Source organism: Chlamydotis macqueenii, chromosome 1 (genome assembly GCF_036417535.1).
Source record: "Chlamydotis macqueenii isolate bChlMac1 chromosome 1, bChlMac1.mat, whole genome shotgun sequence".
NCBI classification, from domain to species: Eukaryota; Metazoa; Chordata; class Aves; order Otidiformes; family Otididae; genus Chlamydotis; species Chlamydotis macqueenii.
The window spans coordinates 15,190,183-15,215,944 of NC_141556.1; the positions used below are offsets into that span (position 1 = coordinate 15,190,183).

The window sequence follows — 25,762 nt, forward strand, 5'->3', positions numbered from 1 at the left end:
CAGCACTTCCCTGTTTTGTCTCCACGCACATGTTTGAGTGCACAAGCTTTGCAACTACAAACATTAATGGAAAAAGAAATCTACAGTTGTAGTTCAAATATCCTCAAAGGTGAATTTCTGTATCAATTCATATTATTTAGAAAGGGCAATTTGAAGGAATAAGACTCTTAAAGGCTAAAATTCGATTAGTCGTTGGCCACTGTGGATTCTCACTCTAAAATACTATGAATTCTCTTTTCAAATAGTATGAGGAATCATCCTTTGAAAACAAATAAGGCTCACATGAGATGCCTCAGAATGCTGAGTACCGAGAATGTCTATTTCTTTGAGGAAATCTTGGTTTTAGTGTCTATAGTCACTGTCAGAAAAAATACGATTCTTTACAATGTGCATTTCCTTTTCTGTAGAAAAGAAGAAACCTAAGAAAGACGTGGTTATGGTAAGTACTGCCGGCCTCAAAACAAAGCCCAGTTTTGCCCAGTCCCATCATGCAATATGATCGCGGACCCTTTTCTATTTCTCTGTTCCAAAGAGAATATAAAAATGATTGCCCCCAAATGGAAAACACTTCAGTGCTCCAGCCAGCCTCTGTATTTGGAGGCAATACTGGGTGTGGGGAATGCTCACCTGCACTGTGGCCCCTTTGCTTCCAAGTGCCGAATTCTCCAGCCTCTCTGGCAGCCCCGTACATAAGAGTTTGGTCTCGATAAGCTGTTTGCAGCAACATGCCTTATTTCCACTGTTAACAGATGTTTCTTTGCTCCCACATCTTGGGGCTTCTTCTGTTTTCAGAGCCGTAACAACATAAAGGCTGCAAAGCACTTTCATTAGTGTACCCTCCCTCCCAGAGTTCTTCAGCGAGGGGATTCCCAAGCCTCCTCTGGGTGGAGGTGACCCTCTTGTGGTTACACATGTAGAGGCATTTAGCATGTCAGACCTTATTAATTCTTCTTTGAACATATAGTGGCAACACCCTACACCACAAATGGCTTTTCTTGTCAGTTTCGATTAAACCTAGCCTACAGGAATGCAATATGCAGGTCATACAAATCTGCCTCCATCCATGTAGGTCACTGTTTCCAAGTCACTGCTCCTACTTCTTAACTAATTCACAGGATTCATTCCACATCTTGTCTCTCTTCACAGACAATGACAAAGCTGAACACTGTCTTTGATGGAGAAGCCAGAGACCCAGGTAATAAAAAGCAATTAACAGTGGATGTGAATATTTGGCTGGAAACAAATGTAATTATTTGATTTAAATATGTTCAACATTTGCTTTTCATATTTCAGGTTTGCTGTTTCCAAGGAGAATGAGAGCTATATTTCACAGACAGTGAAAATCAAGACAGTGCCCTAGTAACATTTCTCATGGCCCTTGAAAGCACATATTATATGGCCAGGTTATTCACTACTCCTCTGCTAAACCTCAGTGTATGGATCTGGTATAGGAAGGTGGGAAGGGAGGAGGAACTTGCTGCAAGCTTCCTGCTCTGGTGCTGTCATGGCTACATGGTTTCAGCCTTCCCGTGGCTGGGAAATGGCCAGCAGATCAATGTAGCTGCAGATGTACTGCAGGTGTACTGACTTCATCTCTGAAACCTCTCCCTGGATGCAGGGTGGGTGGGTGAGTTACTCACTCCTGCACAAACCTCCTCCCTTGTAGTAACAGTGCATTGCTACTACTTATCTGGAGCTCGAACATCGCTGCTGGAGGAAGAAAGGAAAGACCATTTGCTTTTAGATACAGTTGTGCTGGCATCAGCTACCCAGTTTGTCACCAGGCTCCAGCTATGCTAACTCTGAGCATATCTGATTAACCAGCTGGGCTACTGGGAAAAATTAAATTAAGGCAGCTTTTGGATGCCCAGGACATGCTTATCCCTTTCCCCAAATGACAGCCACTGTGCTCTGCAGCAGGGTTCGTTACAGAAAAAGGTTTCTTCTCATCAACATTACCTCATCCCCCTAAGCCACTGCCCCCACCATAAGCCCCGCACCATGACGCGTGCCCAGCCACTTGGCCTGGCATTAGGGTGCCAGGCTCTGCATCCAGTGGCTGAGGACCCCAGCATGAAGAGGGAGGGCTGGTACAATGTGACAGTCAGTCAAAATAGGTCTTTAACAAATAGATCCAAAAAAATAGGTCTGAAACAATAGGTCTAAAACTTATCCAGAAGAAGGCAGCCTTGTTTCAAGGCTTGGATTCATCTGGCCAAATTTCCACCCAAGTGCCTGTACCTTGTGTTTCTTATTATCTGGCTTGGAGCTGCCGGATGCCAGGAGCTAATGGGAAGCACTAAGCATGGGGACTTGAGTAGAATTTGGGCAAACAGATGGGACCTTACTGTGCAATTTCAATCCACAAGGCTGCGCAAGGCCAGTTTGGTCCAGATCCAAGCCCACCTGCTATGCATACCAGGGATGGAAAAGCGAACCAGTGCTCGTTGAGAACTACAAGGGCATTGCCAGGGTGTGCACAGATTCAGTTAGAAAAGCAAAAGCTCAGCTTGAATTGAAATTGGCCAGAGATATAAAAAAACTACAAAAAAGGGTTCTTCAGGTATGTAAACAACAAGCAGAAAGAGAAGGAAAATATTGTCCCACTGTTAAACAGGAGACGTGAATTAGTCACCAACAATGCTGAAAAGGCTGAGGTTCTCAACACTTTCTTCACTTTACCAGCAATGTTGGGCCCCAAGACTTGGGAACAAAAACCCACGTTGATGCAAGACCCACAGTCAGTGAAGAAAGAGTTGGTGTGTGAACTATTACAGAAGCTTGTTCCCTACAAATTGATGGGCTCTGACATTATCCACCCGAGGGATGGCTGCCGTCATTGTGAGGCCACTTTCCATAATCTTGGAGAAGTCATGGAGATTGGGGGATGTCCCAGAAGACTGGAAGAAGGCTACTGTCACTCCCATCTACAAGAAGGGCTTGAAGGAGGATGCAGGAAATTATAGGCCTCTCAGTCTTACTTCAGTCCCTGGGAAAGTTATGGAATGAATCCTCCTGGAGGCTGTCACAAGTCAAATGAAGCATGTGACTGGGAAAAGGCAGCATGGATTTGCCAAGGGCAAATCATGCTTGACAAACCTGATTGCCTTCTATGACAAAGTACCCTGCTCAGCTGATGTGAGGCAAGTGGTGGACACTGTCTACCTGCATTTCTCCAAGGCTTTTAATGCAGTTTCACACAGCCATCACCTAGAGAAATGGATGTGTTATGGTCTAGACAAGTGGTCCATATGGTGGGCAACTGGCTGACACCCAGAAGGTGGTGGGAAATAGCTCCTTTTCAAACTGGCAATTGTCACAAGTGGGGTTCCCCAGGGATCGATATTGGGCCCAATGCTGTTTAATATCTTCATAAGTGATCTGGATGATGGGATCAAGTGCACCCTGATGAAGTTTACCAATTACACCGAACTGAGTGGGGAAGTTGATACTTTGGAAGGGAGAGCCACCCTACAGGAAGACCTGGATTGGTTGGAAGAGTGGGCTAACAAGAACCTTACGAAGTTCAACAAGGACAGGTGTAAGGTCTTGCACCTCTGAAAACATAATCCAGGAGTGCAGCACAGGCTGGGATCTACCTGGCCAGGCAGCAGCTTTGTGGAAATGGACCTGGAGGTCCTGGTGGACAACAAGCTAAACATGAGTGAACAGTGCGCTGCAAAAAAAGACAACAGGATGCTGGGTGGCATCAACAAGGGCATCAACAGCAGAGATAAAGAAGTCATTATCCCTCACTACTCAGTGCTTGTCAGGCCACACGTGGAGTACTGTGTTCAGTTTTGGTCCCTGCTATATGAAAAAGATGTGGACAGTCTGGAGAGGGTCCAGAGAAGGGCCACAGTGATCAAAAGACTGGGAAGCCTGCCATATGAGGAAAGGCTGGGAGAACTGGGTTTGTTCAGCCTGGAGAAAGGGACGCTTAGGAGAGACCTTATCACCATGTTCCAGTATTTAAAGGGTGGCTACAAAGAAGATGGAAACTCCCTTTTGAGGAGTCACATGGAAAAGCTATAACACAGCTTTGTGGTGTCAGCAGAGAATTGTGTGCTCCTCACTCCTCCTCTCCTTTCCTCTCCATGGCTCATCCCGGACCCTAGAGGATCAAGTGCTGACAGTTTGGAAATTAGATTTAGTAATTCCCAGGACATCATCTGTTGAATATATGATTAGAAGAGATGGTCAGGAGCCGCTTCCTGATCTGGGCTGCTTTAACACGCCCACCTTGTAAGCAGTTAGAAAAAATTACATGTAAAGAGATCCAGTTTCATCTTTAATTGCTCAAATTGTGTTAATATCTCAGAAACCATTAATTCTGGTACAAACTGTAGCATGTAGTAACACGTAACCACCATTTCTTTCCAGGCCTTAATGGTCTTTTGTTTGTCTCATATTAATAATGTTTAATTGCAAGAAGTGCCACTAGAGCTCTCTGTCTGTTTAGCAAGAGACAGTGATTTAGACTGTGAGGCAATCACACTGGAAGCACGGCAATTTTCCCACCTATCTCTAGGTAGTAAATGAACTGAAGGAGAAGGTACTTGCCTTTAATATACAAGTAGAAATTACCCATAAAATCTGAAGAGGGCCAAAAATATTTCTAACAAGGAAAGGTGTCCTAAACAACATCAATTTAACAATGTTTTATATATAGGAAGGAAGCACGTACTTACACAAACAGAAAATACATAGTATTTCACTCTGTTAATGACAATGTGCACAGCAAGCCTGGAGGAAAGCACTTCGTGCAAATGGAGAAGCAATGCATAGAGCCAAAACTCACTGGGGATCCCAGACCTGCAAATCTTGGGTCAACCTAGATGACCTGACATGATCTGGAATATGTATGTGGCATACGGTGCTCCTGGCAGGTTTTGCCACCTCAGGTAGGCAACTCTACTTGAAAAAATAGGCACGCACATATACAGTGGCCTTGCCCAGCATGGTCAAAGGCAAAAGTCTTGCGAGAGTTAGTCCTAACAGCTAAGGACTGTGAGTGTGTTTGTTACACTGCCCATGTTAACCCACGGTAGCTGTAATTTGCATAGAGGATAACAAGGTCCTATTTTGAAAATTCCTATTCCCTGAAGTGCAGAGCAGTTTTTCTACTGATAGAACAGCATCTCCCCTCAGCAGCTGCCATGACACCCGTATCCTCACACTCACTTATGAAGTTTTCCCCTCAAGGCTACTTTCCCAAAACGATCTCATTTTCCAGGTGCTTCAGGTTTCCTATTTCAGCCCCATCCTGAGGACTGTCATGTCTTAATCTGCTAAGGCAGGAATGATTTTAATTGTTTGTCTTTTCTCCCTTGCAAGTCACTGGCAAAATCTACGAATTCAATACACGGTCGGGAGCCAGGAGGTGGAAAAAGAGCAGCGAGCCCCTTCAGCTGGTGCCAGGCGTGCAAGTAATATCCAGTGCCACAGATGATGGTGGCCAAGGCACAGACAGAGCACAGGTACCAAGCAAAAAAGAGCCTTCAGAGAAGAGGAAAGACCCAACAGCAGAGACAAAACCAGCTGCCAAGCCCTAGGCAGGGCAGTAAGAAACACCAGGAGAGGATGGGCAGAGATTACAAAAGCAAAAAGAGGAGTCTGAGGAGAGGGGGTTATCCTCACCAGCCCCACAAGGCAGATGCTGACCTCCTCTCCCAAAATGAACACTGCGTTGCCATTAAGCCAGCCTTAAAGCAGAGTGCATGAGACTCCAAGGCACCTCCCAAACGACCCCTGCTCTGTACAGCCAAAGAATCAGATGTGATTTTCTCTATATATATCTCAGCTGCAAAAAGGTGGCCACTGCTGCATAAACTGGACCCAAAGGCAGGATGAAGCCAGACTTACCTTTGGCAGGTGCAAGTAAGCGTGAGAGGGAAGAAGAGGACATGAAAGGGCATGAAGAGGAAATTAAAACAGAGCCACGGACAGAAGCATTGGCTGCCCACTGTCCCCAAGCTATAGCCTCTGGCAGTTTCCTCCTGGAAGGCTCTCTGCCCCCAGGCCAGCACGGCCACATTCTCTGACTGCCTTTGGGGAGCACAGCGTGAGCACGTGCATGCTTTCACACTGGTGAATGGTGTCTCCTGTCCCTGCTAAGCAGCAGAATGGGTGAAAAGTACATTAGGGTTGAAATGTTTGCTAGTAACAGCTAAAAATATTGTCTTTTCATTCAGTTTTTTATTTCAGCCCTTCCTTGCCCTCCTGCCTTGCTGTAGAAAAGACCATGGCTTGAAAGCAGTTTTGAAGCAGAGAAAACCCACAGCTTGTTATGATATCTCAAGCTGTCATGTCAACGCTTTCAGTTTATTTATCTTTTGTAACACTAGCAGCATTCAATATCTTCACCTCTGGTATTTCCTCTGGTGTATTTAATGTTTTACAGAATCAAGTGGAACACACTCAAAAGAATAATGGCAGTAAACACATGTGGTGAAGTAGTCTTTTCTGAGTGTGGGCATGTATAATGTAAGCGCTGTTTAAGAACCTGATATAAGACAAGCAAACCCTACAAGATTTCAGAAAATTATTTTAATCTGAAGAAAATTAATTATAAATGATGGCTTAATACTCAATGTGTTGGCTGCTTTTCTTTCGTAATCACAAAAAGTTTTTTTGGCAGCAAGTGACTGATATCAGGTGGCAAAAGAAAATAGGCAGTTTAAATTGAGCAGGGACAGTCAATGAAGATTTTATCCAATCTCTCACATCATTGTTTTTTGTTGTACAATGGAGGACCTGGTTGGAGAGGCCCAGGGTAATTTCACCAAGGATCCTATGCTTTACAAAACCACCTGTCACAGTGCTGTGACTCTTTGCTGCACTCCAAAGGAGTGGTTTGGCTCAGGAGCAGCTTCCCTTACAAACACCAAACATCTTCAGTCAAATGCCATTTCATTGTGCAATCAGAAACCTGGCGTGTCATGAACACCACAATGACAGAGATAAGAAAGTGTGATTTATACTCTCTGAGCATGTTATCAGTTTACTGTGTCTGCGGTGGTTGTTATAGCGTTGTTTGACCCTCCAGCACCAACAGAGCTAGCTAATTGTTCACAGCTCCAACCCACCATTGTTTGCATTCATTTGCTGTAAATATGATATATTCAATTTCTATGCAAGTGGTTTTCCAGTGACATAGAGAAGTTCTGTGGTAACTAGTAGTATCACTGTAACTCTGATCTTTCTATCACTCTGACATCAGGTTACCCACAGGCATGCCTGGCACATACAAAGTTAGATCTTCGTTACCTGAAGAAGTTAACTGCATTGTTTTATGACAGGAAGGTACACAGGCTTTTGTATTTATTTTCCTGGGTATTTCTTTAGGGCAGCCACTCTGCTTCCTTGATTCCTCTAATCCTACTTTTGTGATTAAAAGATAATTACCTTTTTTTTTTAGGGGGAGGCAGACACAGGCTGTAGTTTCAGCCAGGAAACCTGGAAATACATGTATGAAAACTCATCTTTCTTTACTACTGTTCCTGCTGCTGAACTGCATAAACTTCTTTCCTTCCTTCTCAGGAAAAAAACACCCAACAGTGCAACACAGTATCACAGCACACTCTGAGCGTCCACATATGCAAACGCATTCTCACGGCCAACACTATTGGTGCCGTAGTCTCCCACAGCTGGCCAACAGCTGGGTGAAAAGCAACTATCCTTGTACTGATGCTCACATACTCTAACCTCTGAACTACTGACAGCTCTATAAAGAGGCACCATGGATCTAAGAGCTGCTAGATTTAAGAGTGAACACTGCCCAGGATGCCTCCATCTAGTTGAGGTGAGTTTAGCTGATGTACTCAGCTTTTTGGGAGGTAGGTTCAGGCAAGGTAAGGCATCTTGCGAGTCCCATGCAACTTGCTGCATGGGGAAACAAGTGTGCTGACCGCAAAGCACAGCTAAGTCCTTCCTTACACTGCTGCAACGCTGATCTCCAGCTCCAACTAATTCTTCACGCTGATCTTCAGGGTAAGACCTTATTTTGGCCACACACTAAACTACTTTTCTTGCTTGGGACCTACAAAATCAAGGAATAACAAGGCTTTATTGGTGCCTCAGCTCTATGCAAAAGCAGCACAATTTTCCTATCACCTGCCCCTACTACTATTGATTTTCCTTTCTGTGAAGGAATCAAGAAAGAATTCAGGCCTCCCTGAGCCAAAGCATAGTCATTCATTTATTTGGTTTGTCTTTGATAGAGCAAAAGCAGAGAAGACAGAAGCAACTGACCTAGATGTGCACTTGCATATTATATGGAACAATATATGAAAATATACTTTGAATATAAGTAAAACAAATATATATAGTTTCATAAAATGCAGAATATAATACACGTGCAGTGCAGCTTTAGAAACCTCATCTAATTGCTAAACCAGCTTTTGTGCTTTTTTTCAACCAGAAATGTCCTTAAGAACACTGATTCAGTAATGAAAACTGCCACTAGATGGACTGAGAGCAAGGATCAAGTGCAGGCTCTAGACAACAAAAACATGTACTTATTGGAACAATTAGCTAAGACTGTGGGGCTTTTCCATAATTTGAAGACTTCAGAAGTCAAGAACGGCTGCTGTGTGCTGTAGAGGGTCAGACTAGATGACAAGAACAGCCTCTCCAGTCTCCAACAGCTCTGTTAGTCTCTGTGCATACAGTAACAAGGTGTGAACTTTGGTGCCATTTACTTTAGAGTGATGACACCAACAAGCTGAGACTAGAAAAGGAAGAAAGGTGTCCGGTGGTTCAAGCAGAGTGGCTGGAGGCAACAGTTCCTGACCTCCAGCTGCCTGTTAAAAGCATTAATTTTATCCAAAGTCTACAAAAATCAGTGTGAGTTCTGCCACAGCTTTTGATTGCTGTATCTCCACCTATTACACATCTCTGAAGTGCTTCGAGACCTTTGCATTAAACTTGCTCTGACAGTTTGAAGAGTGATTATGAAAAAGCACAGGTCACCTTTCCTGACCAGGTCTAGTTCCTCCAGTAGTTTGTGATTGTATTACTGAATTTTTGGTGGTTTTCTCCAAAGTGCATGTACCTCTAATGCATAAATGCTCTGCTTTGATGTTAGCATTATAAATAGCACTTCCAAAAACCATCATCAGTCTCAGCTTTTGGCCATAAAATTTCATTATTATAACGGAATGTAAAAGTGCTGATACTGTATTTGTTCATGGTCTCCAAGAGACCTACACAGAACAGTTTCAGCTGCAGAGACGGAACGAGGCTGCCACTTCGTGACTGCTGACTAGGAGCAGGAGATGAGACTAGGACTCCCTCAGAGAAGGGGGCTCAGATAAGGGGAACCATCCTCCCTCCCCTGAGCAAAGAATCTAGCTGCTAGGTTATTTTATGAGATCCAGATTGCAACATCATGATGGAAATAACATTTTAATAGCGAGCAGCCACTACTGCACATTGCACACGTCCCAGTTGATCAGTTGTCTGAGATCCCCCACCACAATGGGCTCTTTCCAAGGCTTCAGCTGAAAGGCTGAACGCAGGCTCGGTGCCTGATGGGTTTCACTGGCACATGCCTTGCCTGAAGTAGTTGCTGCAAGCTCCCTGCATAGTCACTGGGGAGAAAGAGACGCTTTGGGGGTGACTTACTGCAAAGCAGACAGCTGTCTAGAATAGATCAGATGAACTGTGCCCTAAAAGGAGTAAGTAACCTACATCAGATACCAATGCCTACGCACCAGCCGTGCAAAGGTGGATCAACAGAGTCTCAGCCCAGGTTGTTCAGGCGAGGGCAGGTCTGTGCCACCGCACCAGCGCCCCGGGAAGCTGGAAATCTGCAGGGAGTTGAGCACAGAGGGCAGCCCAGCTCTGCCACTGCCTGCTCAAATCCTAGGAGGAGACGGGGCACCAGCCATGCTTTGCTAGCACTCCGAGGTCTGCAGGCTGCTTTCGGGGTCATTCTGCACGGGGAAGCACGTTCTGAGATGTGCTCTAAGGCAGACAGGTAGAAGAGCATGGGCCTGGCCAGGAGACTGAACACAAATACAAGGTTCAGCAAGTTTCTGCAGCAAAGACACACTTGAAAACAGACTAAATGAATAGATCTTATACTGAATGTCATTTAAGGGTGGCACCACTCTGTAGTTCTCTGGTAGCAAACTCCAGCTGCTGCAGGTCATTGTGACCCCTGCGATTTGATTTGGAGGCAAGGTTCTCACTTAAACTTCCAGGGCCTGTAGAAAGCAGTTGGTGAATGACACGGGCAAGGCAGGGCTTGGTCCAGCCACACAGTCGTGTCTGATTTTCAGCTCCTTCCCGTGGGTACCAGCGGGGGCTATGTAGATGGCAGCAGCAGAGCTGTGTTTGCACAGGACCGGCCTGGATGAGCCCCACGGGGCCCAGCATGGCCTGCCCGGGCCCAGCTCGGCCTGCCCGGCCTCACGCCGCAGCGCCCTGCCCGTGCGGCGAGCTGCGGCAGCCGACCTGTTTGCGAAGGGGCTGTGCCTCTCCCGCTGCAAATGACCCTCAGGGAGGGTCCGTAGGGCCGCTACCCACTCGCGTTGGCGGCAGAGCCGGCGGCCCCGCCGCTGCCCCGGCTTTAGCGGAGCAACACTGACCCCCGGTGGCCCGGCCGGCGGGGAACCGGGCCCAGCGTTTGGTTGGTTTTTGTTCCCCCTCGACCCCGGATACAAATTTGTGCCTCTGGCCGCAGCCATGCGGAAGGTCTGCGCCTTCCCGGCGTGGGCTGGGGCTCGGGAAGGAGGGCAAAGGAAGAAAAATTAAGTGAATTTGAGAAAAACAAGGGGGAAACAGCCGGTTCATGAATTCAGAAAAATGACAGCATTCAAAGAGATCAAAATGGACAGCAGTTTCTGCCACTGACCTTCCGTCAGAAGGTATTTTCTATTCCCTACACCGAGAGACAGCAGTATTTACTTGCTATCAAAAATAAAAAGGCAAGGATGAAAATCTAGATATGTGACCTCACCCATTCAGCTGCTACCCAGCTCTGAAAGTGTCTGAAGAAGTTGGAGACCTTGACCTTGATCTATCCATCACTGCCCCAAAAGCATACCCAGGTGCCTGAACATGAACTTCTGAGCCTGCCCAGAGAGACCAATGTCCAACAAGCTCAGTGATGTCTCAGCCTCAGTGAGGAATTTCCCCAACAGCTTTGCCTGATGCCAGGAGCTGTTTTGAGGTCCTGCCTACCCTGCTGGCTCTAGAGGGGATGAGGGGGAAGGGGGAAGCAAGTAGAGTGTTGGTGTAACACTCCGTGGCTGTCTGGACTGGGTGGATAGTCTCTGTGGGACAGCTGAGAGCTAACCTGCTTTAGCGTACCCTTCAGGACCAGAAGAGCTGCAGTTGGTACCTTACACCCTTTCATCCCTTCTTCCCATTGCTGTTGTGCTTGGCGTGAGGGAGCCAACTCAGATGACCAATGAAGATCTAAAGTGACAGATGTTTCAGGCCAGTATTTCAGTGCTGTTCTGGCAGGTAAGTCAGGACAAAGGTGGATGCTGCCAGGGATTTCCTCACAGACAGCCAGGGCTGAATGAATACTGTGTTCTTATATGCTCCTGAAGAGATCTTGCCCCATCACTGAACCAGAAGCTTTTTCCCTGAGTTAAAAGAGCATAAACGTACCCACTTAGCAAAATAAAGCAGCAGCCAGCCCCAGGGTACCTCCAGTCAGAACTCTGCTGTAATCACTCTGCAGGCTCTTCTTGCGTGGAAGATGCGCTGTCGTTTCAGCTTTGCTAGCTGTAGGTCATGACTTGTGGTTGCAACTGAATGGTACCCCAAGGGATTAATCTGAAGGGACCGATCCTTCACAGTCCTGCCTGTTTTGGGGCACCAGCGCTGATGCATGGCAGGTAAAACTCTATCACTCCAGACTGAAGGGCTATTGCACTTGCTGTAGATCTGTATGAGTAACTGCACAGCACACAGGAGAACAGGTTTGTGGTTCTTGAAGAAGAAAGCAGAGATCTTCCAAGTTTCCAGAAGTCCTGCTCTATTTCCAGCAAAGTTGAAAGCTCTGAAGTGCCCATATTTGCCACATGTAAAAACAGCTGATCAGTTCAAAATTAAATTATTTCCTTGGTGAAGAGCTTTCAGGGCCTCAGGACAAGATGGGAATATGGGCCCTTTGGCTTTTTTGCTTTTTTCTCAAATTCATTTCTTGGTCTAGCTTAATCCTAGAGATGCTCTTCATGGAGCTGAGTGCAAACCTCACAGCCTCTTGTGCCTACCAGTCCTTTCTCATTACTTTTGAAGCACAGTCTCTGTGGAAACTAAAGCTAAAAATAACCACTCTCATCTCCTCTACTGGCACAGAATGTTTTCTTCTCTAACGGTAACTGCTCGATCTACCTGCATTCATGATCTTCTGGGAAGAGACCCTACCAGTACCATGCCCATTTCTGCATGACTCCTCTCCAGGGATACTGCTGGTGCTGTGCCTGGGGTCATTGCTTGTATACTGTCGTGGAGATGCCTTGTGTGTCACAGTCACTACTGGGAACCTCCAATAACCCGGAGTTCAGCTCTGAGCTTTTCCATCTTTTCCATATTGCATCCTTTTCTCTCCTCTTCCATTTCTGATCAGAGATCTCTTCTTTGCTGGCCAGCTCAACAAACAAAATGAAGAGTTCAGTTGATTTGCAGGCTGTTTCCAATGTGTAAACATGATTTGTTCCAGGAGCACTGGAAGCATACCATGTCAGTGCAGAGCCCAAAGGCCATGCTGGCCCCTTTGATCAGGGGAAGGGTCCAGAGGCACAATATTCCATGAAGCCCCTGCATAAGAACAGTGCAATTTCAGTTTGAAGGCATTATGAGCTCCTTTTACTCTGTTCAGAGTAGGATGTTGCACATCCAGAAAAAAATAGTTTTTCTTTGGCTAGCCAATGTGTGTCCTTTGCATTTTGCCCAGTCTTTAGTTTCTTCGCTGAACATCAAGCTTTATGTCACTGCAGGCAGTGACCTCTACAAGTCACTGATGCCACCCAAATGATACTAACTGATCTAGCTGAAGATCTGAACAATATAAGAGAACCAACAAAAACCCCCAAGATCATCCAGGCTGGAGGCACCTCTCCATGGAAGAGGAGGTGTGTCATTTCAGCCCATAGGACCAGGGGTGATCCAGAATAAATGTTCTCTAGTTATTGCAGAGCTTGTGAAATGAAACTTGAGGATATAATTCCTGCATTGCTGTGACTGTTGTGGGAAGCAGCTAAAATATTTTGTGCTGGTAGAACCAGAGTAAAAGCAGAAAATAACTGCTTTGATCTGAAAATTGTGTTTTAAAAGAAAATGCTAAGAAACTTGAAAAGAAGTACAGTCTAGTGGCACAAAAAAAAAAGTAGTAGTAATAAATACAGTATTTTCAATTCAGAAAAGGGAAAATAAAAGCTGCAGAAGCAGAAAACAGCAGAATCCAGTAGAAGGATTAACATGCACAGTGCAGCCATTCACCCTAGAGCAAAGGTGGTGATCAGCTGTAAGGGAACCTGATCATATTAAATGTGAAGCTCAAATTAGATACTTGGAAAACCAGATCAGGATGCAAACATTAAAAATAGCTGCTGTATCTGCAGAAAGTGGTGGAGAATTAGATTTGAAGTCACTAGAGGAAGATGATTTAGGGGATGATATGTACAAATGGGAAAGAAAAAGGAGCTGGGAACCACGACATGTGTAATAATGGATAGATTACTGTCCCAATGCAGGGAGGCGCAGCAGGTAAATCTGCTGCTGCTTTACAAGACAAGAAATGACCCAGGGGACTTGGGACAGATAGCTGCTGATCTTGGGCCACAGAAAGCAAGCACAGCTGTGAACTAGAGTGTGGTCCTTTTAGAGACTACTTCAAACTTTGAACTGAATTGAAATTAAATGGGCAAATTGATTAGCGCTTGTGTGAAGACCAGCTTTTACGCAGATTGCAAGCAAAGGATCAGCATATGGCCCCTCGATGACTGCGTTAATTCACATTGCTGAGCAGACAGATAAGAAAATGCAGCTGGCAGCACTAACATTAAGCCACAACCCAAGAAAAGACAGAGTGCATTTTATGAATAAATGAGGAATTGCTCAACTATTGGCAGGATGCAATGCCACCAACCACCCGTTGCTGATGGGGCACGGGTATCTGCAGCCCTCCTGATAACAACAACAACCACAATCAGTCAGGTGGATTATGAGAACTGGCTGCCCAAATACACCCGCACTATTTGCTGGCGTACCAGAAAGAGAGGAAACCTACCTGGAATCAACTAGAAAAATACTTTGAAATGTTACTGTGTATTAGGGGTTGTTACTGAGTATTACGGGTTTGGCCCAGGAGGAAAAAAAAAAGGGGAAGAATTTCCCGTGTTGGCCAAGCAGGATCCACCGTGAACCAATAACCGAAGACATGGATGGCAGAGAAAAGGATCTGTCTGAGGCAGATTTTCATAAGGAAACAATGCAAGAAAATGGTGGTCAGGGTTAGCACAAATTTCTCTAGGTCCTAGAGTGCTTGCCTTGAAAATGAAGGTCAAAACCTTTGACTGTCCATATGAGTACAGATTTAAGGATGCCACAACTCAGCTTTATATTGCTGCCTTCCTTGCTCAAGAAGAAGAATAAAATGTCCAGAAAAAAGCAGCACTACTGAGTGCAGGCAAGTTTTTAGAATTTGCAAGTTAAAATTATAAAGAAAGCTTCTAAAAACACAACTCAGAAATTTTTCTTTCTTCTTCCCTGCTCTAAATACGGAGTGTCCATAGGAGGGCAGTGTTACTAAGGGCACACCTGGATTCACTTGACATGACAGAAAAGGGAATTCACTTTTGAGTCAGGCTCTAAAACACAACTCTAAATAGCTGTTGCTGACTTAATTTTAACTTTGAAAGAAACTGCCCCATTTGCTAGTATTTAAGCAGGGGTGGATGAACTCCTTCTCTGTAGCATTCTTTTGAATAATTTCATTATTCAGGTTAATATTTAAGGATGACTAAGCAGCAAAAAACTGGCCTCTGACTTTGTGACAACAAATTTGCTTTGGACTATACAGCAAATCTGCTAGGAATGAACACATCCTAAATACTGCCACAAGAATAAAAGCAGATGATTCAGGATAATCCAGAATATCTGATCTGCAGTCATGACGTGCTCAAAAGTCAGGCATTTGTGAGAGCATCATGAGTTCTCTTAAGACAGCTTCCAAGAGTGAGATACCCTACCAGCTCCCCAAGAGTTTGCAGCAGGGCAGGCAGCCAAATCAGCATGGTGCAGCACAGCATGGCCAACTTCCCCAGCTTCATCGGCTGCTCGGTTCCAGGGGACAGAGGAAAATTAAAAGGCTGCAGCCGCCCTGTGTCCTTGAGCAGGTGATGAACTCACAGCCTTACAGCTCTTCACAGCAAGAAGGCATCCATCCTCTTTCTTACCTTCAGTGAGAGCTACACACCTACACCTGCTGCTGCTAGCCATAGCTGTGCAAGCAGAGCCAGAGCCCTGGTGAATTCCCTGCACGTCACACAACACTGCTCAGCTCTAGTACAATAAAAGCTACTAATACTGCTGGCCTGTCAGCTGGCATTTCAATGTCCTAGCTCCAGCCAGATTAATTTGCTCACTGGGGTGGCAGTGGCCACAGCAATACAGATCCTTGAGTGACTCCATTCAGCGCTGTCTGCATTGGCTACAGGGGATCTGAGACTGTCGGATCTCTCTTGGGCTTGAGTTCTTATGGCTTTTCCTGCAGGTTGGTGGCAAAGTTCTCAGCCACCACTGACACCATGCTAGCACCCATGGCAGGGACTCTTCTGGGAGTGAGCACACACAGTATGTACATTTCTCAGCATTGTCACACAGGCCTGACCCTCAGATCACTGGTCACAGCACCCTAAACCACAAAGTACTCCGTTCCTTAAACACCTCCTAATGCTGATGGGATCCTGTTGTCTGCCATGGAGCTCCCTATTGCTATCCCATACTGACCCCTCAGCTTCATTTTCCTTCACTGCCACCATCCAGCCTTTCTTCCTGCTGTGGGTTTCTGATCACAGCTCCTCCCTCTCATATCACACTGTGCATCACACTTTATTTCACTTGCTAGAGCTGCATGACTATAGCCTGCTACCAGAAGAATTCATATGGTGTGAGAGGATTTTCATGAGCTTGCTCCGCTGACAGCTGCAAGAGAGAGACTGCTGCCAGCTGAGGACACCTTACCTGTAGAGACCTGGCAGACTTCCAGGGCCTTTATTCCCTCAATACAGAGGGATCAAGCACGCTGCATCTCCTGATAGCAATGGTGATTCTTGTGCAGTCAAGATAAAGCTGGTAAATCAGTCAGAGTCTTTTTTTTTTTCTTCCCACTCTCATGAGTAAATAAGACACTGAGTAGTTCAGTGCTGCCAGCAGGAATGTGATGTCAATTCAAAGGCAAAGGCTGCTCAGCCCTTTGTGGGTGTCCTGGGTAAATGAGAGCAGCTGCTTGCTCCTGCTGCACAATGCTTTCCATTTCATCTCAGCTGCAGGCCTCTAGCAGACATCAAAGCCAGCAGTATTCCGCATCAGTCCCTCCGCCTTGTGAAGGAAAATGAGCTTTATCCTAATGAACCAGAAGGGGACATGTGGTTATTTTTCCTTTAAAAAATCTTGCTTGCTGTGGACTGCGCATCACTTACCTTAGCCTGCAGAGCCAGGCCACTGTTAACATTTAGCTGTGTGGAACACACATATGCAGCTCGCATTTCTACAAAACATAACCACATGTCTGTTGGTTTATGTTTTAGCAGCTATAGTCCTGCCTGCCATATTCAGGCTCCCCATCTTCCGAAGGAAAGCACTTGTTTCATCTAGAAAAAGTGTAAGAAAAATTTTCAGCCCTAAGGAAAACAGGAATGTCTCTTTGAAACAATCAATGATAGTGTGTGCTAAGGCTTCCAACTTTGTTTCAGTTTCTGCTGTTGGCTAGACCTTAGCCATCAATGAGGCATATACTGATTTAATCCATTCCTGCTCAAGTGTGCAAAAATACACACAAATGACCATTTTATAACTAAGCCATCCCAGTGACTCTACTAGGGCTATTTGTGACAACATCAATTTGTCATAAAACTGAAGCCTTAGTTGGTAGACAAGCACATACTGAATAGACAGGAACAGTTTTATTAAAAATATTATTAAAGGTTAATTTTAAAAGTGTTTTAGCCACATCATGCGTAACCTTAAATCCTAAAGAATTATGTGATTGAAAAACTCCATTAATCTATAATTAACAGAGCTTTTTCTTAGGCAATATGAAAATTAATAGAAGTTTTAGATTTCAGGAGGAAATATATATTTTAAATAAGCAGGCACAAAGATGCAAACAGGGATCCTCTGGCTACAAGACAAAAAAAGACCACAGGGCAAACGCAAACAGTGGCCCACTAGGTGTTAAGAAAAAATAAAACAAAAACATGAACGCACAAAGAAGCGACCTCTGGAAAACACTTGGCTCGAGCATGTACTCAAAGCAGTGCTAACTTTGGTTGGGGGACAAATACTAATTTGCTTCAGGTCTAGCTTTGAAATGTAAAATATAGTAATAGAATTACCAAAACATCTAAATATTGATCTTCATGGTAACCTTCTACCAGCGATCCTACCATAGCTCACCATGATGAAACAGCACAGACCTTTTTATCTCAGGTGTCTGTCACTCTGTTAGGACTCACTTCTAGGAGAAACGAGGATTTGAGGTTTAAAGTTAGTATTTGGAACACTGAACTGGTGCAAACAAGGGGGTCAGAAAAGACTCCACAAAAGTCATTGTTGGCATGGGTTCTTGAGAGGCGGGAGAACAGCTAGCATAAGGACATTTCAAAAAGAACACCTCCTTATATTTATAATCAACTATCTGAGTCGGAACTTCAAATCTCAGTAAAAGCTTTGTATTCTGGGCCAGCTAACACTGAAGCATTGTAATTGCTGTATATGCAGCCTTTCCACAAGAGTCACACTATGTTTATAGCTCAGTGCAATTCTGTTGGATGAGGCCTGGTAGCAGAGACAAAAGCAAAAAAAAAAAAAAAAAATGACACTCATGTTATAACTTCACTGGAAGTATTGATAAAAGACCAGTGAAGTGATAGAAGGCTACTCAGCCATAATTCATTTTCTGATAGTAAGGGAAGAGCAAACAGCATGCTAACAGAAAACACATGCCCTAGCCCATTGGCATATAAAGTCTAGCCAAACAAGGACATGGAAAGAGCTGGGTCAATCACTGTGTTCACACCAATCTGCTTGAAGACCTTTAAGCGTGAAGCTAAAAACCACTCCATAGTCAAAACCATTTTGTGGTTTCATGAGGCAATTAGATCATAGCCCAGTGTTGCTATCAAACTTTCCCCCTCAAAGAGACTCATAGTAGAAGTAACTGGTTTCATATCTCAGTTCTGAGTACAAGAATGGTATTGTCCTTCCTAAATCCTATAGCCCATTCTTCTCCTGCTGAGAACTGCCCCTTGGGTGACAGAAGGTGGTAGCTGAAGCAGGACACAGGAGGAAGGTCCTGAGAAGACTACATTATTATTTTAAGTGCCATACTTTTGGTGCAAGAGTTAGAACCAAGTAGTGCCTTTCTCATATCTTCCCTCAGAGAGGCCTTTGTAAGATGGGGTCATATTTAGTACCTGAGCAACCACTGAAAAAAGGTAAGCCTGTTTTCTTGGCGCAGTAACACAGCTAGTATGGTTAAACAGGAAAGAGAAGCTCATTGCTTTCAAATCCCTTATCCTGGAACAGAGAAGAAACAGAAGAGCATGCTTTTAGAAAAGGACACCTGAACATTGCACTTCTTACCTCTTCCAAAAGGACATTCAAATGAAATTTTGGACAGTTGTGAGTAATACCACATCCCCACATTGTACACTGACAGAAGGAAATGCTGGGCAGCACCAGGCAGCTTTAGTCTGCAGGAGTCATATATAGTCTTGAGGTTATTTTTTTTGTAGAGAGGACATTAGTATAAAAAAATTCTTCTGTGGCACACAACTCATTCAGCTAGAAGGTCAACAATAGCTAAGCTGTTTCCCAGAAGGTACAAAGCCGATATATTTGCATCGCTGTTACAGCAGTAAGGACTCAAGGCACATTCTTTCAGTAGTAATTTTATTCTGCTTTTTGGACTGGAAGCTTACCATCAGAAAGTCAGTAGCTCTGGTACACTGAACAATTAGTATTTGTGTCACATACAATATTATGTCCATTTTCATCCCAAGCAGATTAAAAAAAAAATCCCTGAACAGCTTATTAGATTTGTCAAAACAAACATTTTCTGATCAATTCACAGCGAGCCAGATATCTAAATAAAGAAGTCCACATGAGAAGAACCAAATATTGCTCCCAATGAATAAGACGAACAAAAATCAATGAAGGCTTAATCATATTCAGACATCTCCAGTTATGTCCTTTCACACACAAACACTGTTCATGCACCTCAAAAGGAATTCATAGGAGCCCAGAAACCAGCAGTTAGAATATATCAGCTTTGATTTCTACAGTATTTGTAAGTTTTGGGTCATACTTGACTTCCCCCCCCCCAGGTGTATAAATAATCTATTGCACACATATACAGTTATTCATCTTTGTTAAATGAGTTTATAGTGAAACTATAAGCTATCTTCTTGTTCAAAGATTGTCCCAAGCCATTAAATAGTAACAACACATTAAACACAGAAGTAATGTCCTTCCAGACAGGCCTGTCAGCATATTTGATAGAGTAATCTGAATGGAATATCCGGAAACCAGCATGTGATGGCTGCAGCTCTGACAGAGCTGTGAGTTTTACTCCGATGGCTTTTGCAAGGTATCAGTGATAGGAAGAAGCTGAACTGGATTTTCATACGCCCTAGTTGCTTTTAGTTCTGACAAGCCTTGGCTGAAAAATGAGATGTAATGAAGTTGCAGTAATAATCCAAATGCAGTTGCTTCTCACCCATCCCTGCTACGAGGCTAATTTAAGAACCTGAAAAGGTCAGCATCCAGATAACCTCAACTTTTTGCTCTTCAGAACTGAAATAAAAAGCCGCACAACTTCAAAAGGAATAATATATTTCAAGATAATTGAACACTTCAATTGGAGTATCCAAGACCTTATTTTAAACCATAGTACAAGCCAGAAGTTTGTACAAAGTATGATCACTTATTACTGAAATAAATCCTAATGGCTCCTTGCTCTTGGCAGTGTGATGTAAGAGTGGAAGCACTTAGAAGTATAACCTTGTTTTTATATTCCTCTGTGGGTTGAATATATGCCTGGACTTCCAGAAATTCTGTTTGATTCGTTGTGCAGGTTAGTGTCCTTGTATACAAACCAAACATTTCCTCCCCATAAAATCACGTTAAGCAAGCCAAACACCTGTAGGTAAAAAAAAAAAAAAAAAAAAGGGTGAGATTAAGGGAGATTAAGGTGTTGAGTTTCTTTTTTTTTTAAAAAAAAAAAAAAAAAAAGAAACAACAAAAGAAAAGAACGAAACCAGAATATGACTTCAAGGCAAGCCAGAAACAACCACTATTTTTGGCACCCCTTTGATTTGGGCAAGACATTCCCACATGCTTTAGAGTACTACAAGATATTTTAACAGACTTCTCTGGAAAGCAGATAGTCAATTTACTGTCCTTTATGTGGAATTAAACAAGTTCTTTTCAGTCACTCAGCACCTCTGCATATGCACATCCAGAGCATATGGTTAATTATTACCAGGCCAATGAATAACAGCCAGAGTTTTGAAAAGCAGGATTCACTGGGAAGATCATACAATAAGCCTCATTTGCCCTGCTGTGAAGAGCTCTTTCTGTGAACATGAGCTTTATATCATTGTATTACAAGGAACGTCTATTTGATGTGTAAAAGTGCTCACAGTTGATTAAAAAACTTGGTTCAGCACCAAAAGACAGAACAGAAAGCACAGTGTTTCCTCCTTGCTTGTATCAGATATGTCAGTGAACCACTTGGGCAGCTCAGTAACATATTTTAAGGTGCTCTTGGCTACAGACAGAAATAATAAAGACTCAAACATGTCTGGAAACACTTCATCTAACAGCTCTAGAGACAGATCCTACAAGTTGTTTCTCTTCATTTCTTTGAAGAAACAAGTTTCCTTGTTTGGTCAGCATTTTACCACAGTATTAGTGGGCCTGAACGACTTAACACATAAAGCAACACACGCAATCAGTAGAACAGTGCTCTCGGGTGCCATTGGCTGTTTTTGAACACATTTATTGTACCCATATGGCAGAAGACATACATACCACAGACACATTCAAAGTTCCCATGCTGGTCACAGAAGCAAAACGACAAGTTGTTCCTGGTGCTTTGCAAGATTCAATTCCTGGAATAATGCTGGCCCCTGTGGACATTTTGATGTCAGCAAGTGCCTTTGCCCAAACAAAAGTACTAACCAGCCACAGAAAGGCTGTTATGACAGTGACAGCCAAGTCCTACAGAAGAGAAGTACTCATTGTTAGGTTAAAAAAAACCCCAAAACACATGAATGTACATAAGAGAGCAAGGTAAAGACAGTATCAATTATATCACAAAAATAACTGCGTCAGTGCTAATAATCACAAGGAAATTTAGCTATTAACAATGTTGTAATTACAACATAATTTATAACATGTTGATAATCAGCTACAAAATTGTCTATGCCTTTTGCCTCTATCAAGCATAAGAAACCTTTCCTTTGATATAAATTAGTTTCTAAAAATCAGATGTCTAGCACTTATAAAAAGTTAACTCAAAGTTTAGTAAACTGGGGGCGAGAGGGGAGAAAGAATGCAGAGGACTTAAGTCTGGATGGCTGATATGCTAGAGTTTGGCTTGAAACGTTGCTATGTCCGTTGCTGGCTCTGGAATGTCTCATTCTGAGGACCAGGGCTTTGGTATCTAAGGTGATTAAAACTCAGACCATAACCACTTTCCTCTGCTAATTGCCACAGCATGTGCTCTACAGAGGGAAAACTCCAAGAGACTAACAGAGGAGGTTCCACTATGGAACAACTTTGTAGGCAAATACCTTATGCAGAAGAGAAGTTGTGGTGGAGACACTGTTCACCTAAGAAGTTGGAACTTCATTCCACTCTTTGCTTCAATAACTGCATAAGGTATGATGCCATGGATTTTCAAGGACTTGGGTCCCCTTTTCTCCTTGAGTGCTGTGACTAAAGTCATAGCGACTTGAGTGAGATCCTCATGTTCACACTCCATCTAACTTTTGGAACTACTGAATATTCAGAAATTATTCAGATATTCTTTTATTAGTAGTATTTCTCATCACTTTTGGTCTCAAGGGCAAAATATTAAAATATCTTAGTATTACTTACAGTTAGTGGAAACTTGCTATTTTGCTGGTACACATGCTTATATCCAATATATACCACAAGGGCAGCAATGCAGTAGAGAAATACCAGCACTGCAAGTGTTACAAAGAACTGTGCAGAAGAGGAGAAGTTGCCCACGAGATAGACATCAGTCCAAGTACCACCACAGCGTTTTGGGTCTGGTGCACTAAATACAACAGTATTCAGCCTGCAAAAATTATACCCTTCATGTAGTTAGAGTTGGCTACACATGGAAACTTCATACAGTCACACTTCACAATAACAGTGCTTCACCATTCTGGTTGTGTAAGTTTATTCTAAAAGACAGTTTATATTTGTATATTGTATCAGCTATACAACTCAAAAGATTTGTCAAGATTTCTGAAGATTTTTCCCCATCCTACATTGAGATATGCAATAGCAACTTCAGGAGAAGAATTTTAATCTTGTTTAGAGCAACTGAAGAAACAAACCCCAGTTTGGAAGTAGACCCATTTTAGACGTAACATTATTTTGGAGACTGGCAGTTAAATGAGGGGGGTCAGAACTTAGAAGGCACCAAGCTGCATTACAGCCACAAGAAAAAGCAAGCACTGAATTTTCAAGCATAGGAAGTTCAATAAAACCTGTTTGACCAGCAGCAACCACGCAGTGACTAGCACAGAATCATTTCAGAGTACCACTCGCCCCTCCAAGTGCTGCTGCAATGCTGGGTTTTGTGACCAAATTCTATACTTCTGTAGTAGTTTTTACTAGCTGGCCTTCAAATCCATTTCCATGCTTACTGAACACATATGGAACACTGACTCTGCACTTGTTGCAACTGCAGCTGGGAGAACAAAGAGGAAGCGTTCCTCCTCGTGCTCTGGGAAAGGAGCTTGTCTCTACCAGAGCACTACAATGACAGTGGGGTTTCTATGTAGCTAACACCCTCACCAAGATCATAGTGAAATAAACTGAGAAGTATTTTCCATTCAGTCTTTAAACAAAAATATTATGATAACAGCACATCCAAAGTAATCTTATCTGGGCCTCCAAAGCAACTACAAATTGATGAAGAACAGGCTGATAAAATCAATTGTATTGTTTTGCTTATTAATTACCTTCTGTAGCATTCATGCACTGCTAGAATAGAGCTTAAGGTAAAGTGATACAAAGCAGTAATACAGCCTATTGCCATTTCTACCTACTTCTTTCTATAGGGCATGGACAACTACAATGCTTTAAACAATAACTAAATTTTTTCTCCTTTTTTTTTTTGCTCTGTTCATTCAGATATATACAGTAAGTACGTATTCATAGAGAGACAGATGGGGAAAAAAGTGAGTAAGAAATAACTGGTGTATGAGTAGAACTGAAGAGCTAATACTCACCTGAATGGATAAGCAAAAGCAGCTGTAACTGTTTTGTTTGCCACACCTTTGCAGGAAACTACAAGAGTAGTTTCACCTTGAAAGCCTCCACATGTGGCAAAAGCAAAGATAGAAAAAATCTGTAGGAATTGAAACATAGATATAGTAGTGCACACCACTAGAGCTCAATGGAAATAAACTCAATATTTAGCTGAAACAGCTAATGAAGGCAAGACATAGTGACAAAGTTAGCAACAGTAAAGAACAAAGTGACATCAAGAGGTAATGAAAATGTTGAGTTCCTGTAATCCAAGAACATGAGCAACACCACTGACACAAGGCCATTTGAAAGTTCTTTTTGTTTGTATTTTCCTAAGCTCAACAGCAAAAGTTGGGGTTTTTTGCATGCTAAAAGCCAGCACAGTACCTCCTGCAGTTGGCAAGGGAAGTATTTTTATGAGCCTCAGACATCCACTTTCTAGTTACTCTAATAGTAACTAGAGTTACTCTAGAGTAACTAGAAAGTACAGCTCAGAGTATCGCACATCACCTTCACTCTCTTAAGTAGCTCTTGTTTTTCCTTTGTTCACTAGCAAAACCCTAAAAACCCAATAATCAGAACACACAAGACACAGCAGCACAAGTTACTATGACCAACTTGTAACTAACACATAGATTTTATGTATCTGCAGAACGGTTTTCTTTCCTCCCAGTCAGAGGGCTTGGCTGGAGAGCAGCTCCACATTGAACATCCACCACCAGTAACACAGGGCATGGAGCAGGCAGCCTGTTAGCACACACCCCTTCAGGCCTACCCAGCTGGGAGACAGGAGCAAATCCAGGCCCGGGGAAGGAGGAAAAACACCCCACAAGGAGAATGAGAACTCCCTAGCCCCACTCACCCACTCAAGGACCTTAATGAAGCCCAGAGGCTCCAGAAGCAAGCCAAAGTCCACTCTCAAGCCAGCCATCCTGAGAAACACCAGAGCAGCCCACAGAGACCCCCAGCAGCACCTAGCTACAGCCCCACGCAGTGCACCCCCCTATAGCACCCACCTGTGCTCCACCCTGCCACACCCACAGTGGCCTCACAATGGGGCTGGCCCCGCCCCTGTTACCTCACACTGGGGTTGGCCCCACCCCCTGTTACCTCACGATGGGGCTGGTCCCACTCACAGTTACCTCACAATGGCGTGGTCACACTCACAGTTACCTCACACTCAGGCTCTTCAGCCCCAAATCAGAGGCTGGAGGGGCCAGGCCCCAGTGGGAGGGTGGAGCCCAGCTGTGTGGGGCGGGTAGCACTGCCATGGAGAACCTTGTCTGTAGGCCAGGAAAACGGGCAGTAACTGTCACAGGAAGGAACAGCTTCGGCCATTTTGTGGAGCGTGGCAGCAGTGCCCTCCTCTGAAGAGGCTGTGATTGGCTGAAGCGAGGGGGTGCTCCTGCAGGGAGGCCATGAACACTGCAGTGTCAGGGCTGTGTGTCCTGTGGCCAAGCCTCACAGGAGGGACAGCGGGTAGCAGGCAGAGGAGAGCACGCTGTGGAGGATCCTCTGTGCCATGCCTTGACTTTGGGCTTAGTGATTTTATTAGCAAACCAGGCAGAGGGTCTTGACAATTCATGTGCAGTGGAAACTTGCTGAAATCTCATCAACTACATTTGATTTTTTAAGCTTTAAATTGTTTTTGTGATTGTGCTTTATTGGTGATATGTTAATCTTCAGTGAAACCAAAGGGTTAAATCTCATGCTGAAGAAGAGCTGAGGCCTGTGAGAGGGCCTGCCCCCTGCCCTCCTCCCTGACTGGGGAGCACGGCTAGCTGAGGGACATGGCGCTCACTGCAGCGGCTTCCTGACTGTGCTTCAAGGTCTTCTAGAAACTTCTGGGATTGCTGGGGGACTCCCGGGAGCCCTCTGGGGAATGTCAGCATGTCTGGTCTGGTCTTGGGAAAGGATAGCTATGGGAGGCTGTGGCTGCTTGTAGCAAGATCCAACTGATCTAGCAGCTTCTAGCAAGCTCTGAGAGCTGCTCCTGGACAATGGGTGCTGGGAGGTTTTGTCC

General features: G+C 44.0%; 2 protein-coding genes across 2 annotated transcripts in view; one reads left to right on the plus strand and one right to left on the minus strand.

The window, feature by feature from the left end:
• CDHR3 (cadherin related family member 3) overlaps positions 1-6,593 on the plus strand; it is a 40,396-nt gene extending 33,803 nt beyond the window's left edge. Inside the window, exons 17-19 of the mRNA XM_086739910.1 lie at positions 366-439; positions 1,147-1,195; positions 5,338-6,593. Coding sequence (XP_086596036.1) covers positions 366-439; positions 1,147-1,195; positions 5,338-5,555 — 341 coding nt within the window. The 3' untranslated portion in view covers positions 5,556-6,593. The remainder of the gene's footprint in view (positions 1-365; positions 440-1,146; positions 1,196-5,337) is intronic.
• Positions 6,594-20,254: 13,661 nt separating this feature from the next.
• Positions 20,255-24,670, minus strand: SYPL1 (synaptophysin like 1). The gene is made up of 5 exons (XM_010121424.2): positions 24,602-24,670; positions 23,721-23,839; positions 22,351-22,555; positions 21,280-21,468; positions 20,255-20,386 (listed from the first exon to the last, which is right to left on the minus strand). The coding sequence occupies exons 1-5, from the start codon at positions 24,668-24,670 to the stop codon at positions 20,255-20,257; spliced, it is 714 nt and encodes a 237-aa protein (XP_010119726.1).
• Between the last annotated feature and the right edge of the window lie 1,092 nt (positions 24,671-25,762).

Excerpts from the sequence above, each read along its gene's own strand:
- SYPL1 (XM_010121424.2), bottom strand. The coding sequence starts at position 24,670 with ATGGCTGGCTTGAGAGTGGACTTTGGCTTGCTTCTGGAGCCTCTGGGC. Across the intron at positions 23,840-24,601 it reads TCATTAAGGTCCTTGAGTGG|ATTTTTTCTATCTTTGCTTT; the intron begins GTGAGTGGGGCT and ends CAATTCCTACAG. Across the intron at positions 21,469-22,350 it reads ATAGCAAGTTTCCACTAACT|GACTTGGCTGTCACTGTCAT; the intron begins GTAAGTAATACT and ends TCTCTTCTGTAG.